This window comes from Xylocopa sonorina, unplaced genomic scaffold, assembly GCF_050948175.1.
Source record: "Xylocopa sonorina isolate GNS202 unplaced genomic scaffold, iyXylSono1_principal scaffold0136, whole genome shotgun sequence".
Lineage (NCBI taxonomy): Eukaryota > Metazoa > Arthropoda > Insecta > Hymenoptera > Apidae > Xylocopa > Xylocopa sonorina.
Genome location: NW_027490207.1, coordinates 373637 through 393276, shown reverse-complemented (window position 1 = coordinate 393276; position 19640 = coordinate 373637). Strand labels below are relative to the sequence as shown.

Sequence of the window (19640 nt, the reverse complement as noted above, 5' to 3'; positions counted from 1 at the left end):
AACCACAACAAATGGGAACCGTACGATTCGAGTGGGAGGGTGCAATACCTCGGCGAAATTGGTTGAAGTTGTGTGTTTTCGACATAGCGTATTGACACCGAAATAAATAATGTGCTCGAGCGAGATCTCAAAAGAGATCCGCTAGCCGCATCCACTGCACTGACGATAACAAAGTTATGTGAACGATGTTCATGAACATAACTAAACGGTATCGCCGTTCACGATCGAGAGATACCGATATATATGTGCCACTACATATAATATAATACAATTTGTATCGTCGATCGGTGTCTCGGGGAGAACCGACGACGTTTGGAGGAACTACTATGAGCGATGATGATGGTGAAAGAAAGTAAAGAGGAGGAGTAACGAATAGTACGGTTCCCTGGTTGATCCTGCCAGTAGTCATATGCTTGTCTCAAAGATTAAGCCATGCATGTCTCAGTACATACCGAACTAAGGTGAAACCGGGAATGGCTCATTAAATCAGTTATGGTTTCTTAGATTGTACACGAAATTACTTGGATAACTGTGGTCATTCTAGAGCTAATACATGCAAATCAGAATTCCGACCAGAGATGTGAGGAATGCTTTTATTAGATCAAAACCAATCGGTGGCGTGCGGTTCGTCCGTGCGTCCATCGTTTGCTTTGGTGACTCTGAATAACCCACAGCTGATCGCACGGTCATTTAGCACCGGCGACGAATCTTTCAAATGTCTGCCTTATCAACTGTCGATGGTAGGTTCCGCGCCTACCATGGTTGTAACGGGTAACGGGGAATTAGGGTTCGATTCCGGAGAGGGAGCCTGAGAAACAGCTACCACATCCAAGAAAGGCAGCAGGCGCGCAAACTACCCACTCCCGGCACGGGGAGGTAGTGACGAAAAATAACGATACGGGACTCATCCGAGGCCCCGTAATCGGAATGAGTACACTTTAAATCCTTTAGCAAGGATCAATTGGAGGGCAAGTCTGGTGCCAGCAGCCGCGGTAATTCCAGCCTCAATAGCGTATATTAAAGTTGTTGCGGTTAAAAAACTCGTAGTTGAATCTGTGTGTCACAGTGTCGGTTCACCGCTCGCGGTGTTTAACTGGCATTATGTGATACGTCCTACCGGTGGGCTTAGCCTCTTCGGGGGCGGTCCATCAGGCATCCCATCGCGGTGCTCTTCATTGAGTGTCGAGGTGGGTCGGTACGTTTACTTTGAATAAATTAGAGTGCTTAAAGCAGGCTATCTTCGCCTGTATACTATGTGCATGGAATAGTGGAATAGGACCTCGGTTCTATTTTGTTGGTTTCCGGAACCCCGAGGTAATGATTAATAGGGACAGATGGGGGTATTCGTATTGCAACGTTAGAGGTGAAATTCTTGGATCGTCGCAAGACGGACTAAAGCGAAAGCATTTGCCAAAAATGTTTTCATTAATCACGAACGAAAGTTAGAGGATCGAAGGCGATCAGATACCGCCCTAGTTCTAACCATAAACGATGCCAACCAGCGATCCGCCGACGTTCCTCCAATGTCTCAGCGGGCAGCTTCCGGGAAACCAATGTTTTCGGGTTCTGGGGGAAGTATGGTTGCGAAGCTGAAACTTAAAGGAATTGATGGAAGGGCACCACCAGGAGTGGAGCCTGAGGCTTAATTTGACTCAACACGGGAAACCTCACCAGGCCCAGACACCGGAAGGATTGACAGATTGAAAGCTCTTTCTTGATTCGGTGGGTGGTGGTGCATGGCCGTTCTTAGTTGGTGGAGCGATTTGTCTGGTTAATTCCGATAACGAACGAGACTTTAGCCTGTTAAATAGACGTAACTTATGGTATCTCGAAGACCCCCGGCCTCGGCCGGTGGGTTTTTACTACTAACGTACAAACAAATCTTCTTAGAGGGACAGGCGGGTTTTAGGCGCACGAGATTGAGCAATAACAGGTCTATGATGCCATTAGATGTTCTGGGCCGCACGCGCGCTACACTGAAGGAATCAGTGTGTTTTCCCTGATCGAAAGGCCCGGGTAACCCGTTGAACCTCCTTCGTGCTAGGGATTGGGGCTTGCAATTATTCCCCATGAACGAGGAATTCCCAGTAAGCGCGAGTCATAAGCTCGCGTTGATTACGTCCCTGCCCTTTGTATACACCGTCCGTCGCTACTACCGATTGAATTATTTAGTGAGGTCTTCGGACTGGTGCGCGGCCAATGCCTCGGCATTGCCGATGTTATCGGGAAGATGACCAAACTTGATTATTTAGAGGAAGTAAATGTCGTAACAAGGTTTCCGTAGGTGAACATGCGGAAGGATCATTACCCAAAATACGTTAAAATGAAAGAATGTGTGATATACATAACATATATTGATGCGGAGGAAGAATCATTATGAAAAGAAAAAGTCGTTTATCGACCACAAATCGTAGCAAATACTTAAAGAACCCTCGCTTCGATCGCACAATGCCCGGAGAACGTTGTATTACGTGCAGAGGCGTTAAGCCTTCCGTTTTGCGCGTCTTTCCGTGTTGGCATGGCAGTCGATCGGAGCGAGGAAGCCGAGCTCTTTCGGGAGCTCGAGCCAGAGGACGAGTCGTGCAATTCTCTCTCGATTTCGGGACAAGGAGTTGCATACTTACGTACAAAAATAAAGTGCTCTCGTGTGTGGTCTTCGTGACCCGCGGCACGGCAAAAAATAACAAACAATAACGTGCTCTTGCGTGTGGTCCTCGTGACCCGCGGCACGGAAAAATAACGAACAATAATGTGCTCTCGCGTGTGGTCCTCGTGACCCGCGGCACGGAAATATAACAAATAATAACGTGCTCTCGCGTGTGGTCCTCGTGACCCGCGGCACGGAAAAATGAAAAAAGAATAATGCGCTCAAACGAGCCGCATCCATTTCACTGTCACACGAACAGAAACATTACATCCACTGCTCGTAGTATGCAACTCCGCCTCGTGTCAGAGAGATCGAGGCGTTCGATCTTTTGGATATTGCACGTAAACCAGAACTATATTCCTTCCGAAATAAAAATTATAAGAGTCCAGATACATGGATGAAACGAACGCAAAGCGTATGCAGCAAACCTTCCTTCGGTCGAGATCCGTCATGTTCAGAGAGGAATAAAATTCGTCGCAGCAGCCTCGTTGTCGAGAGTCTGAAACCCGCCGTTACGAGATCGAACTTTACTTGCTCGCTTCGCGTTGTCGGAAAAAATATAGACCGCTCGAGGCTGTGTTGGGCGAACGATGGAGCGTCCTAACGAATGTACGAATTTTTTTTCGTTTACCTAAGCCTTGTTGAAATCGACACGACTGGATGGTATTGGAATTTTGAAGAGACCGTCGTCGTCGTTCGGTCGTTCGGAGGGGACGATTCGTCGCTCGCGCCCAAGCCTCGTTGTCGAGAGTCTGAGAAAAACCCACCGTTGCGAGATCGAATAATTTTATACTTGCTTCGTGTTGCCGGGAAAAACTCTTATAGACCGCCTCGAGACTGTGCGCGAAGAGGACGAGTGTCCCATCGATAATAACATTGTTATGTTCACCCGAACGAGAGCGTCTTGTCGATCTCGAAAGCAATACGCCGCTGGGTGTTTGGTTTTTTTTTCTTCTCAGTTCGACGCGCACGTTCGTTCCAGAGGGGACGATTCCGCGTTGCCCGCTGTCCTCGTTGTCGAGAGTCTGTAATGCCGCCGTTGCGAGCTCGAACATATTATGCTCACTTCGCGTTGCCGCGAGGAAAAAGACCGCCTCGAGGCTGCTGGTACGCCGAGCTGTATCACGAACTCGCGTGAGTTCTTCGTGGCGTCGTGAGTCGTCCGTTAAACGGACGACCGCCCACGGGAACCGCTTCGTGTTTTGATCGTCGATTTTGTTCCGCGTTCCGAATTCGCACACCCGCCATACGCATCGCCTTCGCCAGCCTTTTTAGCGCACGATACAAACATGCCGCGCGCTCGACGTCGTTTAAAATGAATTTTTTTTTTCACGCCGCAAGACCGAGGGAGAATTCTCGGTCGAGAGAGAAGAGATATACAAGAGAGAGAGAGAGAGAGAGAGAGAGAGAGAGAGAGAGAGAGAGAGAGAGAGAGAGAGCGACATCGTCGTAACGCGAGGGACGATGATGCGCATCCGATCGTTCGAAGTTCTCCTCGTACAGCCCCAGGGTGTTCGATCACAATAACCCGTCCTCTCTGTTCTCTCCGCGCGTGTTCCCTCACGGTACTTGTTCGCTATCGGTCTCGTGGTCGTATTTAGCCTTAGATGGAGTTTACCACCCACTTAGGGCTGCACTCTCAAGCAACCCGACTCTAAGGAGAGATCCTCCCGAAAAGCGTACCGGTCGCTACGGGCCTGGGACCCTCTGTGGGTAAATAGCCCCATTCAAGATGGACTTGGACGCGGTTCGTTGTCTCGGGATAAACGGATCCTCCCGAACACTACATTTCCCAGCGGCGGAACCGCGGGATTCAGTGCTGGGCTCATTCCTGTTCGCTCGCAGCTACTAAGGAAATCCTGGTTAGTTTCTTTTCCTCCGCTTAGTAATATGCTTAAATTCAGCGGGTAATCTCACCTAATCTGAGCTCGTCTCTACGTGACGCATGAAATTCATTCGTGCCATCGAGCTCGCTTACGGAGAGAAGGTAAAGAGATTCATGTGTATAATATATACAAGATGAGGAGAGAGCATCGGCGAACGGGGACGGCAGACGACGAAAAGATCTTTCGTTCATCTCCGACACAGCGGTGATTTGATTTACCGCTCGAGAAACCGGCAAGAAGAACTACACGCACCTCTTCGTTGTTGTTCTCGTCGAAGCGTTTTATGCACCTCGCCAATGCTTTTCGTGTGTCGGTATTTCTTTTATATAAGATTCGTAAAAAATATAAAAAAAATACGAGACTCTCGCTAGACGACCAAGGTACCGGCGTTTCTTTAACATCCGTCCTCTTTATCGTCGTAGCTGCCCCTTTCCCTCCTTTTTTTATTACCCTGATCCTTCAAAACGAAGGACAGGCCGAGTTGGAGCGCCCGCTCGAATTTCTCTGCTGCGTGAACGGGAAATAAAAGGGAACGCACCCGTGGAAAGGCGTACGATGCGATCGTAGCACAAGCTGCGCTTCCGGGGACTGGATGACCGGCTTTTGGTCGCGCGGTCCCGTCTCAACAAGTAAGACATGGGGTGACCAGCGCACTCAATGATCACGAAGTAGGACAGTAGTACCTTGCGGCACCGAGGCGGCACCTCGTCGAAGAAAAACTCGAGCCTTACCAAAGGGAAGCCGATCTTCCCGTATCTGCTCTGAGAACTCTCTCCTTTATCACGCGTGTCACCGATTCGCGTTTCGCTTCGGGAGATCTCCGAAGCGCGGACGCACGTTACAGGCCAGAAACGTTGCGACACTACGGGCGCAACGACAGCCTATTGGAACATACACACACGTGGAGAGAACAGAGAGAACGGGTTATTCTGATCGAACACCCTGGGGCTGTACGAGGAGAACTTCGAACGATCGGATGCGCATCATCGTCCCTCGCGTTACGACGATGACGCTCTCTCTCTTGTATATCTCTTCTCTCTCGATCGAGAATTCTCCCTCGGTCTTGCGGCCTGAAAAAGAATTCATTTTAAACGACGTCGAGCGCGCGACATGTTCATATGGTGCGCTAAAGGTAGGCGAAGGCGATGCGTGTGGCGGGTGTGCAAATTCGGAACGTGGAACAAAATCAGCGATCGAAACACGAAGCGGTTCACGTGGGCGGTCGTCCGTTTAACGGACGACTCACGACGCCACGAAGAACTCACGCGAGTTCGTAATCGACACACCGTCGAGTTCCGTGAACACGTTTACGCACGCCGCACGCGCACACACGTTGCCAATCGCAGATTGCCTCGGCACGGCCAGAGACGACTCGCACGAACGTCCAACGATCGCTCGTACGTCGCGTATCGCTCCTCTTTCTCCCTTTCTCGGTGCCGCCCGAAATCAGAAACGTTCGTAATTTAATTCGAGAATGAACGACGGCGGGCAGATTCGAGCACCGTAGGGAAAAAAGATTCGACGAAACGCAACGCAAGCACTATTCTGGTTACGTGAACAACCCTCAGCTAGGCGTGGTCCAGGAATTGTATCCGTGGACCACAATGTGCGTTCGAAATGTCGGTGTTCATGTGTCCTGCAGGTCACACGTTGACGAGCAATTAGTTGCGTTCTTCATCGACCCACGAGCCAAGTGGTTCACCGTTCAGGGTAATCGTATACGTATATTTTATTGATCTTTAAGTCTCTTGGTACTAAAGTTCGAACAAGTCGATACCCAAACATCTCCGGTGAAAGAGACGCGGGCGTCACCGAACCGTGGCGGCTTTCACCGCTCGACGGAGTTCGAGGCGACACGATATATCGGGCCTACGGATCAAACGTATACGCCGATGGTTGGCGTGTAAGATCTCCCTCAGAGTTACGAAAAATGCACGCGCGCGTCCACGTATGAAGAAAAAAAAATCTTTCAAAAATTCGATAGGACTTCGCGTACCAGCAGCTTCGAGGCGGTCTTTTTCCTCCCGACAAGGCGAAGCGAGCATAAACTGTTCGAGTTCGCAACGGCGGGATTACAGACTCTCGACAGCGAGGACAACAGGCAGCGCGAAATCGTTCGCTCCCAATGAACGAACGACGACGACGGTCTCTTCAAAATTCTAATACCACTCAGTCGTGTCGATTCCAACAAGGCTCAGGTAAAAGAAAAAAAATTCGTACATTCGTTAGGACACTCCACCGTTCGCCCAACACAGCCTCGAGCGGTCTATATTTTTCCCGACAACGCGAAGCGAGCAAGTAAAGTTCGATCTCGCAACGGCGGGTTTAAAGACTCTCGACAACGAGGTTATGGGTACACAGCACGGAACGGTTCCCCTCTAAGCTCAACGACTAATTCTGGGAGTGGGAAAACGGCATAGTGCCAGCGGCGTATTGCTTTCTGAAAAAATGGCATAAAAAAAACGGACCCGACGAGTTCTCGATTGCGAGAACTCGAGGGGTCCGCTAATGTACCGTAAACACCGATCAAGTAAATGGATAAAAAAATTCGTTAGAACGTTCGCCAGTTGCACAAGCCTCGAGAAGCGGTCTATATGTTCACCCGATGACATGAAGCGAGCATAAAATGATTCGAAAGCTCGCAACGGCCGCTGGGCGTCTTAGACTCTCGACAACCAAGGCTATTACCGACGAATCGTCCTCTCCGAAAGGAACGGTACTATCGACCATCTTTAACAGGTTACTCGCGACGACACCACGCACGCTCCTTGCACGAATTCGAAGTCGACGACACGCGCGCGTTCGGGTAAAGATTCGTTGGGACTCGCCGTTGCAGGCCTCGAGAAACGGTCTATACTTACTCGGACTACACGAAGCGAGCATAAATGATTCGTAAGAGCTCGCAACAGACGCTGGGTGTTTCAGACTCTTCGACAACGAGGCTGCAGCGACGAATCGTCCCCTCCGAGCGGAACGGTACGACCGACTTGAACAGGTTACGGCGCGACCACACGCTCTCACGATAATTCGCGCGGGTCACGAGGACCACACGCGAAAGCACGTTATTGTTTGTTATATTTCCGTGCCGCGGGTCACGAGGACCACACGCGAGAGCACGTTATTATTTGTTATATTTCCGTGCCGCGGGTCACGAGGACCACACGCAAGAGCACGTTATTGTTTGTTATTTTTTGCCGTGCCGCGGGTCACGAAGACCACACACGAGAGCACTTTATTTTTGTACGTAAGTATGCAACTCCTTGTCCCGAAATCGAGAGAGAATTGCACGACTCGTCCTCTGGCTCGAGCTTCCGAAAGAGCTCGGCTTCCTCGCTCCGATCGACTGCCATGCCAACACGGAAAGACGCGCAAAACGGAAGGCTTAACGCCTCTGCACGTAATACAACGTTCTCCGGGCATTGTGCGATCGAAGCGAGGGTTCTTTAAGTATTTGCTACGATTTGTGGTCGATAAACGACTTTTTCTTTTCATAATGATTCTTCCTCCGCATCAATATATGTTATGTATATCACACATTCTTTCATTTTAACGTATTTTGGGTAATGATCCTTCCGCATGTTCACCTACGGAAACCTTGTTACGACATTTACTTCCTCTAAATAATCAAGTTTGGTCATCTTCCCGATAACATCGGCAATGCCGAGGCATTGGCCGCGCACCAGTCCGAAGACCTCACTAAATAATTCAATCGGTAGTAGCGACGGGCGGTGTATACAAAGGGCAGGGACGTAATCAACGCGAGCTTATGACTCGCGCTTACTGGGAATTCCTCGTTCATGGGGAATAATTGCAAGCCCCAATCCCTAGCACGAAGGAGGTTCAACGGGTTACCCGGGCCTTTCGATCAGGGAAAACACACTGATTCCTTCAGTGTAGCGCGCGTGCGGCCCAGAACATCTAATGGCATCATAGACCTGTTATTGCTCAATCTCGTGCGCCTAAAACCCGCCTGTCCCTCTAAGAAGATTTGTTTGTACGTTAGTAGTAAAAACCCACCGGCCGAGGCCGGGGGTCTTCGAGATACCATAAGTTACGTCTATTTAACAGGCTAAAGTCTCGTTCGTTATCGGAATTAACCAGACAAATCGCTCCACCAACTAAGAACGGCCATGCACCACCACCCACCGAATCAAGAAAGAGCTTTCAATCTGTCAATCCTTCCGGTGTCTGGGCCTGGTGAGGTTTCCCGTGTTGAGTCAAATTAAGCCTCAGGCTCCACTCCTGGTGGTGCCCTTCCATCAATTCCTTTAAGTTTCAGCTTCGCAACCATACTTCCCCCAGAACCCGAAAACATTGGTTTCCCGGAAGCTGCCCGCTGAGACATTGGAGGAACGTCGGCGGATCGCTGGTTGGCATCGTTTATGGTTAGAACTAGGGCGGTATCTGATCGCCTTCGATCCTCTAACTTTCGTTCGTGATTAATGAAAACATTTTTGGCAAATGCTTTCGCTTTAGTCCGTCTTGCGACGATCCAAGAATTTCACCTCTAACGTCGCAATACGAATACCTCCATCTGTCCCTATTAATCATTACCTCGGGGTTCCGGAAACCAACAAAATAGAACCGAGGTCCTATTCCACTATTCCATGCACATAGTATACAGGCGAAGATAGCCTGCTTTAAGCACTCTAATTTATTCAAAGTAAACGTACCGACCCACCTCGACACTCAATGAAGAGCACCGCGATGGGATGCCTGATGGACCGCCCCCGAAGAGGCTAAGCCCACCGGTAGGACGTATCACATAATGCCAGTTAAACACCGCGAGCGGTGAACCGACACTGTGACACACAGATTCAACTACGAGTTTTTTAACCGCAACAACTTTAATATACGCTATTGAGGCTGGAATTACCGCGGCTGCTGGCACCAGACTTGCCCTCCAATTGATCCTTGCTAAAGGATTTAAAGTGTACTCATTCCGATTACGGGGCCTCGGATGAGTCCCGTATCGTTATTTTTCGTCACTACCTCCCCGTGCCGGGAGTGGGTAGTTTGCGCGCCTGCTGCCTTTCTTGGATGTGGTAGCTGTTTCTCAGGCTCCCTCTCCGGAATCGAACCCTAATTCCCCGTTACCCGTTACAACCATGGTAGGCGCGGAACCTACCATCGACAGTTGATAAGGCAGACATTTGAAAGATTCGTCGCCGGTGCTAAATGACCGTGCGATCAGCTGTGGGTTATTCAGAGTCACCAAAGCAAACGATGGACGCACGGACGAACCGCACGCCACCGATTGGTTTTGATCTAATAAAAGCATTCCTCACATCTCTGGTCGGAATTCTGATTTGCATGTATTAGCTCTAGAATGACCACAGTTATCCAAGTAATTTCGTGTACAATCTAAGAAACCATAACTGATTTAATGAGCCATTCCCGGTTTCACCTTAGTTCGGTATGTACTGAGACATGCATGGCTTAATCTTTGAGACAAGCATATGACTACTGGCAGGATCAACCAGGGAACCGTACTATTCGTTACTCCTCCTCTTTACTTTCTTTCACCATCATCATCGCTCATAGTAGTTCCTCCAAACGTCGTCGGTTCTCCCCGAGACACCGATCGACGATACAAATTGTATTATATTATATGTAGTGGCACATATATATCGGTATCTCTCGATCGTGAACGGCGATACCGTTTAGTTATGTTCATGAACATCGTTCACATAACTTTGTTATCGTCAGTGCAGTGGATGCGGCTAGCGGATCTCTTTTGAGATCTCGCTCGAGCACATTATTTATTTCGGTGTCAATACGCTATGTCGAAAACACACAACTTCAACCAATTTCGCCGAGGTATTGCACCCTCCCACTCGAATCGTACGGTTCCCATTTGTTGTGGTTTTCAATGTAAAAGATCTTATATGCCTTCCAACTGAACCGGTCGAGGAAGCGCGTATACACTTCGCGCTGAAACATACATCGTCTACCGCACGGAGATCTCTCGCGAGACCATCGACGTGCATCAACGAGGAAGTGCGTATACAATTTTCACGCTGATTTCTCGAAAGATATCGAGATATACTTTTAATCGTCTATAGTACGGACATCTCTTGCGAGAACATGCTGGACATCGACATTGCAATCGCGTATGCAACTTTCACGCTGGGCAGTTAATGATCGCCGAAAGCACGGACATCTCATTCACGCTGGGCATTAAAATAGCGGGTACAAAGAACATGCTGGTCATCCAGGCGAGGAACCGCCGACAATCGCGTCACGCTGAAAAATATCTCTCTTAGACCATTACCATTGTCTATAGCACGAACATCTCTTGCGAAAACATGCTAGGCATCGACGATGGGCAAGCGCGTACAATTGTGTCACGCTAAAGTATAGTTTGTATCTCGCCTATCGCAGGCGGACTGGCGCGTATAAAGTGCGCGCTGGGCAATCGACACGGGACACTTTTTGGAAGTTCGTATCGAGCCTGCTAGGGTTGCAACAACATATTTGTGTCGTAAATGCCATATACCATCCGTCCCCTTAATGGGTTCGTGCTCAGGAAATTTTCGTTCGGGCGGTTTCATTTTTGTGGTATTTTGCGGTTTCGTTATATATATATGTTTGAGTGTTATGGTCAACTTATATTATTATTCGGGATTTTCCTGTATTTTAGCACTTTAGCATTTTAGCTTTTTGGAGACTGGATAGGTAAATATAAATCCACGCTCTCTTAGCGTACTGGACATTTCGTACACGTTGTCACGTTTATTTTTTTATTTCGTTAATTTTAAAATTTGTTGGTCCGAGAACTCGGATTCCAAAGTTCCAGAATTGATGCAAGGGTGGTACAATTTATACCCGAGTTTGAAAAACTCGCATAAAAGGTTACCAACTCCGCTTTAGGACGCTTGTATACCACATATGGGACATTTGGTCAGAGTCCAACTCGTGGCCATACAGTGTGGAGAAAAATTCGATCACCAACACGGTACAGAGCAGTCGAGAATGTATTCTCAAGGAGCGATGGACTACTTCTCAACCGAGGTCATAGAATAGCCACGCGCCCGAGCGCTACTCCGGTCGGCCGGCTCGAGCCGGCGAGTCTCCTTACAGATACGAAACGGCCAACCGGTAGGCCGGCGCCGCGCGGGCTAACGCACGAGCGCTTACGGTGGTAAACTCGCGCGACAACGGATCGTCCGGAGAGACCGTCGTAACTTAGTCGCGCGGCGAACACAAGTATAAAGTCCTATTAACGTAGAACTTTTATGCACGGAAATTGTGTAGACCTATTAAACATTGATGAATAAACATATTTTCAAGATACAACAAAATTTAATCGATCGAAACATAGAAAAATGCAGTTGCAAAATTCAAAAAAATGAAAGAAAAATATCGAAAATGTAACACGTACGATCGATTACTACTATTAAATTAAACAATATTATGAAAAAAAACCATTTGTTTATAAATAAAAGTTATCGACAAATCGCAAAAGATCTCCGGAAGTGTCGTTTCCAAACGGTTAATAATAATTAATTCGATTAAACAATGCGATGGTAAGTACAATCAATAGGTTTTATTAAGGTTTTTCAAAAAAAATTTGCAGGTCAACGGTTTATTTAACGAGAAAATAGCGAAAGAACGCGATTGAATTTTTTCGGCGCGTAAATTTTCTAAGTCCCACGGTCGATTCCTACCTCTAGGTGGGAATATTAACTCCCTCTCTGAACTTTTTCAAGGTACCGCGGACGATTTCTAACTCTCGCTCGGTATTTTTTTTCCAAACTATCGTCAATGTACGATTATTAACTCTCGATAGGAATTTTTTTTTCGAACTATCATCAATATACGTTTCTTAACTCTCGGTAGGAATTTTTTTTCCAAACTATCGTCAATGAACGAACTTTAACTCTCGGTAGGAATTTTTTTTTCAAATTGTCGTCAATGTACTAACTTTAACTCTCGGTAGGAATTTTTTCAAAAGGCTTTTTAAAACCTAATGTCGCTAGATTGTCTAAGGTGTAACGTGGCATAGAAACTAGCGCTCCGACGACTATTGGCAGCACACGAAATCTAGTGCACTTAAATCTTGTTGCTAGGTGTTTCGCAACTTTGCTGTATTTGTTAGTCTTTTCATCCGCCGCTGCTTAAAATAAGCTCCTATCCTCGTAGCGGACAGTCACGTCGATCACGAAGACCCTTTCACCGCTGGTTATAACGATGTCCGGTTTGTATAGCTCATCATCCACATCGACAGATGGTTCGACGAACATTTGGCCTAGATCTTTTGCCTTATCAATTATCTGGTACACTATTTGATTGTGCCTATGTATGCGACCATTTTTAATTGACACACATTGACCCAAAATCTGACCCAAGGTTTCAGGTTTCATTTTGCACTGACGGCAGATTGTATCAGTATCTTCTTTTGCTCTTGCCAATACAACTTTGGTACCGAACGTGTTTGTTCGCATTTGTATGGCGTTAATGAATCTTCAGCCCTTTAACAAGCCACGTTGGTGGAGCCATCTGTTGCCTATGGGGTCATTCTGGAAACTGAGCACACTTTTGCCTTGAGATGAAAGTTCGGCCCATTCAGACGCATATCTTCGTTTCATTCGTTGTTTTTCTTTTTCCAGTTCTTCGAGAGTTAGCGGCCAGGTTAATCTCATTGAGTTTGCCACCTTTTTCATCAGCTTTTGAACCTTATCAGATTCAGCCATTACCCGCAGTACTGGATCGTGGGAATTCCGCATTTTTAGCATATTCCTGATGAATGCAAATCTCACCACATGCTCTAAGCGTGGGAAGCCTAAGCCGCCGTCGCTTTTTCGAGCATAGAAAAAGTTAGTAGCGGTAGAAGGTTGCAGGTGGAGAATCCTCTTCAGTTCTTGTCCTATATCCTGGTCAATATTTTTAAGATCACCTCCTATACTATGTGTCACAATAAGCGTTTTTATGAAGTGAGGTTGTATGTATGTTGACAGCATATCGATCTTCTGCGTAGGTTTTAATGCCAATTTTCTAATGCGGTTAAGGCATTCAGATATTTTATCCCGTTCTTCTCTTTTGCTGAAGCCTCCCTAAGGGTCCATACGAACCCCCAGATACGCGACTTCTTGAGATGGCAAAATAGATGGAATAACAGCATCCTTTACTTTAACCTGTGGATTCTCACAATACCATGTGTCTCTACTGGATATTATCTGAAATGCCGGACACTTATTGGCCGCCATTGTCATGCTTAGCTCATCTAGGCCTGCAGTGACTGTACGCAGCATAGTTTCTGCTTCGGTTTTGTTACTTGCCATCAAAACGACATCATCCGCGAACGCTAAGATCGGTACCTTGGTATTGTCGCCAACCTCTGCTCCGCCTCCATTCTTTTCAGCCCAAGATAGTATCGGGCCAATAAGTACGTTAAACAGGAATGGAGATATAGGATCCCCCTGCTTAACGCCACGCCTAAGAGTTATTTCGACACTTTCACTATTTTCACAATTGATGGTGGTTGTGCAACCCCTGTAAAACTCACTGAGGTAATCCACTAGGTAAGATGGTACACCTAATCTATTTAACCGATCGAATAAGTAGGCGTGAGGCACGGTATCAAAGGTATTAGCTATGTCAAGAATGATAGAAACACCTCCTTTTCCCTCTTTCGATCTTCGAATGGCCTCATTTAAAAGGAGAGTATTGTACGCGCATCCGTTTTCAGTGACGAATCCCTTTTGCCTCACTGAAAATCCCACCATAAATTTTAACCGCTTGTCAAGAACGACCACAAAAATACGGCAAAGAAGAGAACTTATGATGATAGGTCTCCAGTTATTTGGATCATCTAGACCCTCTCTACCCTTGGGTATAAGCGTCGTCCTATTTTTCTTCCAGCTCGTAGGAAAGACCGACGTAGGCAAGAGCAGATTGTAGAACGCCGCTAGCGTGTCAGTGATATCTCCGCCCACAACACATGGCTTTGTTATCTCATCCAGCCCCGCTGTCGTTCCTTTCTTTATGTCTGTTATCCTTCTTTTAACCTCCACAGGTGTTATCGGAGGAAAGGTTTCACAGAGTCGCTTTTGAGAACCCCTATACTTAACAGGAGGATAAGGCCCTTCAGTGCCCCACAGCTGTTCATAGAGCAATTGAGTTTTACTTTTACCCGGCAGGGGAGCCTTAGGTCAAAGTCGAGACATTTCATTGTTTACAATCATGTCAGCCAAGGTTCTGAGACTGTTCGCATATAATTCCTGACATCTCGCGTAGAGTGTTCGTCTTCTTTTGGCACGCATTCCCATGTTCTTCTTTCTATTGCTTCCTTTTTTCTCATTGTTAGGTTTTCTCTTAGAACAAGGTGATATCCATATTGAAGGTACGAGACAGTTATCAAGGAACTCGTCAATAATGCGCTGACTCTGTTCTGGCTGTTCTCGGGCTTTCATGCAAATATCACGAAGATTTTTCTACACAAGAGCCATCCCTCCATCATGTTGTTCATCAATGGAAGCAATTACAAGATCAGTAAGCATTCCTTTCCAGGTGGCAATATCATCCTCATCAAGATTTTGGTGTTGTTCTTGATCCGGTGACTCTGGTACAGAGAACAGTTGCACGTTCTCATGCATAACTTCTTGGTCTGGATCATTTACGTCTGCTTCTAGGACTTGCGTATGTGATTTTGATCCGAATAGTTGTCTTCGTTTCTCTCCTATCTGTTTCGGCGTTTTTCTAGGAATATACTTATGCAACTCTCTATTGGGCTGTTTGCATCCTTCAGCTAGCAGAAGATGTTGCTTTAAGGTCTCAATTTCCTGCAGAGTCCAAACCGATAGTTTGCTCGTGCGGTCCACATTGCGGTGAGTAGCTAGGTCTTTGCGTTTCTCATTTCGGATGTCCGGATGTGCTTTTCGTTAATGTGTGCTCAGTCCTCTCTTTGTGTCAAAGCTTGCTCCACAGGCATCGCATGCGTGTTCAAGAGTCGCCATCGGCTGTGGTGGTCCTTTGCACTTAGGTCTATGGCAAAGAACTGCATAGCATATTGAGAAGGATGCATCGCACACTCCGCATACCCATTGCTGCCTATAACCAGCATGGGTTTCTTCCAGGTGTTTACGGAAATCTTTTAGACTCAAGAAACAGATATTTTCGTTTCCTCTTGAACATAATGGACACTGGAAACTGTGCGGTACGAGCACCTCAACTATGAGTGCATTGTCGTCGTTTTTGTCACCCCTCACTATTATTGGTGGACGGGCGACATAGCTACCAGCATTCGGGGCTTTTGTATTACGAATTCTGTCCATAATTTTTGAAATATCAAATTGGTATCTGTGTAGACTAACCCGTACCATAAATCCATCATAAACCACGGTTAAAGTTAGTTGTCGTAGTCGCCGCGCTCCATTCTGCCATGGACACCAGCAATGGTGAACATGTTATCAGCAGGAACTTCGGACAGGTGGGTAACGCGACTTGGTCGGGAGAGGCTAAAGGACCTAATAGAAGGTCTATATTGCGCATCACCAACCCAGGTAACTATAACTCTCGTAAGTGTGCACGCGGATTCATCGGCGCCACTCGATGAAAAGGTGGCTCCCTATCCCTCCACACCTCCACGAGGTGGGAGCCGGGCAACGTCCGACTCGCAAGAATCAGGCGGCTGAGCTGGAGAGAAAGCGCCGATGGAGCCGAGGGGCATTTTTTTTTTTATAGATGGAGAAATGCTATTACGCACATCGGACAGGTGTTATCCGCTAGTGTGGGACTCGCATTCGTTACCCACTAAAACTCCATCTGCATTATGCCTGAGTACGGCAGGCAGCACCAATAAGGCCGAGTCTTCGGTTTCTTCTTCAGTCGATCCCTCTTCGGCAGGTGTTAGATCCAGCGGACGATGTTGTTGCGCGGTTAAACTTCCAAAAACCGCTCAAGCCTCCCAACAAGACACGAGCGGATAAGATCTTGGGGTCACTTCGTGTAACGATGCCTCCTTCTTTCATCTCCTGGTCTGATTTAACGGACCATACACCGCGGTATGATAACGTGACTGACGAAAATGATACGCTTTTTACACCGTATCTGCTTTTCATGGTGGTTTCCAATGGTTTATATTTCTCGGTTTTAGTCTTGTGTGCCGAACTGAGGTTAACATTTTCTCCGATTACTTGAGCATCAATCAAGAGGGCCTTGGTACCTTTAATGGCTATTAAGTCTGGCTTTCTTATGCCCTCTGTCGTCGAAAGTCGGGGCTCCTCTTCAACAGTGTCATACCTTTTAGCAAGGCTACGCTTAACAAAGGACACAACGGCGTTGTGTCGCTCAATCCGAGTCCGATGTGTTCGATGGCACTGTTGGAGAACATGATTGAGGGTTTCAACCGCCTGGCAGCCAGCTCTGCACGAGCTGTTGGCCCCTCGACCCCTAGATGTTCTACTCCTCGTCGGCATGGCGTTGATGCGTAGTTTTATCCTATTGATAAAATTTCTTCCGCTCAGTAGGCGGGTTCCTTCGGTAACCCATCGATGTTGGCTGGATACCTTCTTGAACTCACTAAGGGCACGTCCGTCGATAGAAGTATGGAGCAACTGGGCCCATCTAGCTTTAAGCTGCTCAGCAGTCTCTATGACGGAGCTATTCTCCGTAATTCGTCGCGTTGCCTTCTGAATTTCAGGAGTGAAGTACTGGTTCGTTTCAGGGCTGCTCTTTTCTATGGTTTGTAACCTCACTCTTCTGTGGAGGGACATAAGCCACCTCACTGATGGAACAGATAGGCCGCCGTCCTTTGCATCAGCATAAATGTATGCAGTAGGTGCATAGTGCGGCAGGCAGAGCCACTTCCTGACCGCGGCGCGCGTTCAAGCGTCGATCTTTTTGAGCCTGCTGAGAGTCGTATTACCCAACGTGAGTAGGTGGTATATGCTGGGTAATAACATGACGCGTAACCCAAAGAGTCTTTGTTGGGGCTTCAGAGACGCCTTGGATAACTTTTGTAAGGCTTCTTCCAGCAGATTTTCCGGTTGAACTGATGTTCGTCCCTCAGGAGAGAATGAGATACCAAGATACCTCCATTCATCCTCTCTTTGTAGAGCTGGAAGCTCATGACTAAGGCAGTGGAACTTTACTTTACCGTCAGCCACAGATTTCTTAAGGTGCGGAACATTCCGGATAGACACGGTGGAAGATTTTGTTGCATTTATTTGCAGACCACACTGCGCTAGATATTCTGCCGCAATGTTAATTGTTTGTTGAAGGCCATTAGGTGTTGTGGCAACAAATATGAGGTCGTCTGCAAATGCGAGTGCCGTATAATGTATTCCACCAATGTCAAGTCCGATCTCAGGTGGCAGTAGTTGCAGGAGTCTATCAATGACCATATTAAATATCATGGGCGAGAGTGGATCACGCTGTCTTATTCCGCGTAAGGGTCTGAAACTTTCAGATTCCCAGTTTCCACACTTTAGGCAAGTTGTGCCCTGCTCGTAGGTGTACATGATGTAATCCATCATTGGTTTAGGAACTCCCATAATAACCAATGTGTCTCGTATGGTGGCATGTGAGACAGAATCAAACGCCTTCGCAATATACATGGACATCATGTACATGGGCTTAAAATTCTGCCGATGGTAGCGCAGAATTAAATCTAAGTCAAATCTGTTTTCTGCACAGCCATCATTGGGTAGGAAAGCCTTCTGTCTGGGGTCCAAGTCGATTGAGTCAGTCAGGCGTTTGGCCAATACCTTGTGATACGCCCTCGTTGAAATTGACTGCACTGTAATGGGCCGATAGTCCTCAGGTAGTCGAGCACCATCCTTCTTTGGAATGAATGTCGTTTTTGCTTTTAGAAGATGCTCGGGCAGTTTTCCACATAACATAAACAAGTTGAAAATTCTTGCTAAAATTACAAGTGGAACTGCTTTTAACTGGCGAGCTGTAATGCCATTTGGACCCAGACAGGTATTAATTTCCGGGAACGACACTTTAATTTCCTGGGAATCTATCGGTAACCACAAGCTAGATATCTCAGATCGCTTGGAACTGGCACCTGGGGATACATTGGTCCCTTCGGTCATTAGTGTGCGCCAGTAGAGAGCCATATTATCTTTAGGGGGAGGGTTCTCCCCCGTTTTGCTCTTTAAGATGGTTCGGAGACAGTTGCATGGATTCCTAGCCCATGCCCTTTGTGTTATGGCATAATCAGCTCGGCGGCCTTGCCTCCATGTTAGGGATGTCCCTTGCTTTCGTGGAGGACCATTTCTTTTACTAGCTGTAGGTGGAAAAGCTAGCATCAGGTAAGCCGTCAGCTCTTCGAATGTTCGCTCCAATGGCCATACACGCACATTTGCACATATCCGATTCAAGTAATCGGCAAAATAGCCTAATTTCTTGTCTAGTGGTTGAAGATTATCAAAGAGGTCGCCAATTAAGGTCTTAAGATTGGGCCTCTGCTCGTCCTGCGCCGGTTATTCTGGCTGTTCAATAGGATCCCGCATTTCCGCGAGAAGTTCTAGGACTTTGTCCTTGTGCCTTTGAATCTTCCTCTGGCCTTTAATTGACTCGAGAATCCGAATAGGGTGGAAAGGCATCAACTCCTGGTTCATAAACCTTACGCCATCAAGTGTAAGTTTGGCTTCCTGGCGTGCGAGGAGAGCCAACTCTTCAGCACTCCACGGTGCTTTCTTATTTTTTATGTCATCTGCCAGTCTTTCATCATACCAGTTCTTATGCGTACGCTGTTCATGTATGCCGTGGCCTCTTTTTGTTGGGAACGAGCGACCGCAGTCTGGGTGGCCACATAAGAAGAATGCGGCGTCACTTTCCACTGAAGACTCAGCAGTAGTCGGGCCGGAAGATCTTGAGAGCCCTCCGACGGTAAGCGTTTTATTCGAGGCTTTTTTATTTTGTACAGGGCCGACTGAGTTTAGACCGACGGGGTTGGCAACTCACCAGGGTCGTATTGCGCAGAGGCAGCTCTTAGCTACCCCCCGAAGGGGGTACTGGTAGCGGGAACCAACGAAGAGGTGGCTGCTTGCTAACTATGACCCCCCCTTAAGAGAGTCATAGTTACTCCCGCCGTTTACCCGCGCTTTTTTCAATTTCTTCACGTTGACATTCAGAGCACTGGGCAGAAATCACAT

The 19640-nt window shown here is 47.3% G+C and overlaps 1 protein-coding gene, 2 non-coding genes and 1 pseudogene across 3 annotated transcripts; 1 reads left to right on the top strand and 3 right to left on the bottom strand.

Annotated features, from left to right (window-relative positions):
* Positions 1-382: 382 nt before the first annotated feature.
* LOC143432398 (small subunit ribosomal RNA) lies at positions 383-2307 on the top strand. The gene has a single exon (XR_013103006.1). It is a non-coding gene; the product is annotated as a small subunit ribosomal RNA (ribosomal RNA).
* A 3784-nt stretch (positions 2308-6091) lies between these two features.
* LOC143432396 (5.8S ribosomal RNA) lies at positions 6092-6246 on the bottom strand (annotated as a pseudogene).
* A 1848-nt stretch (positions 6247-8094) lies between these two features.
* Positions 8095-10019, bottom strand: LOC143432397 (small subunit ribosomal RNA). Its single transcript, XR_013103005.1, has one exon. It is a non-coding gene; the product is annotated as a small subunit ribosomal RNA (ribosomal RNA).
* Positions 10020-13001: 2982 nt separating this feature from the next.
* LOC143432394 (uncharacterized) lies at positions 13002-15865 on the bottom strand. Its single transcript, XM_076909084.1, has 6 exons — positions 15849-15865; positions 15461-15801; positions 15021-15409; positions 14715-14969; positions 13618-14636; positions 13002-13530 (listed from the first exon to the last, which is right to left on the bottom strand). Exons 1-6 carry the CDS (start codon positions 15863-15865, stop codon positions 13002-13004), a joined length of 2550 nt encoding a protein of 849 aa, XP_076765199.1.
* Positions 15866-19640: the final 3775 nt, after the last annotated feature.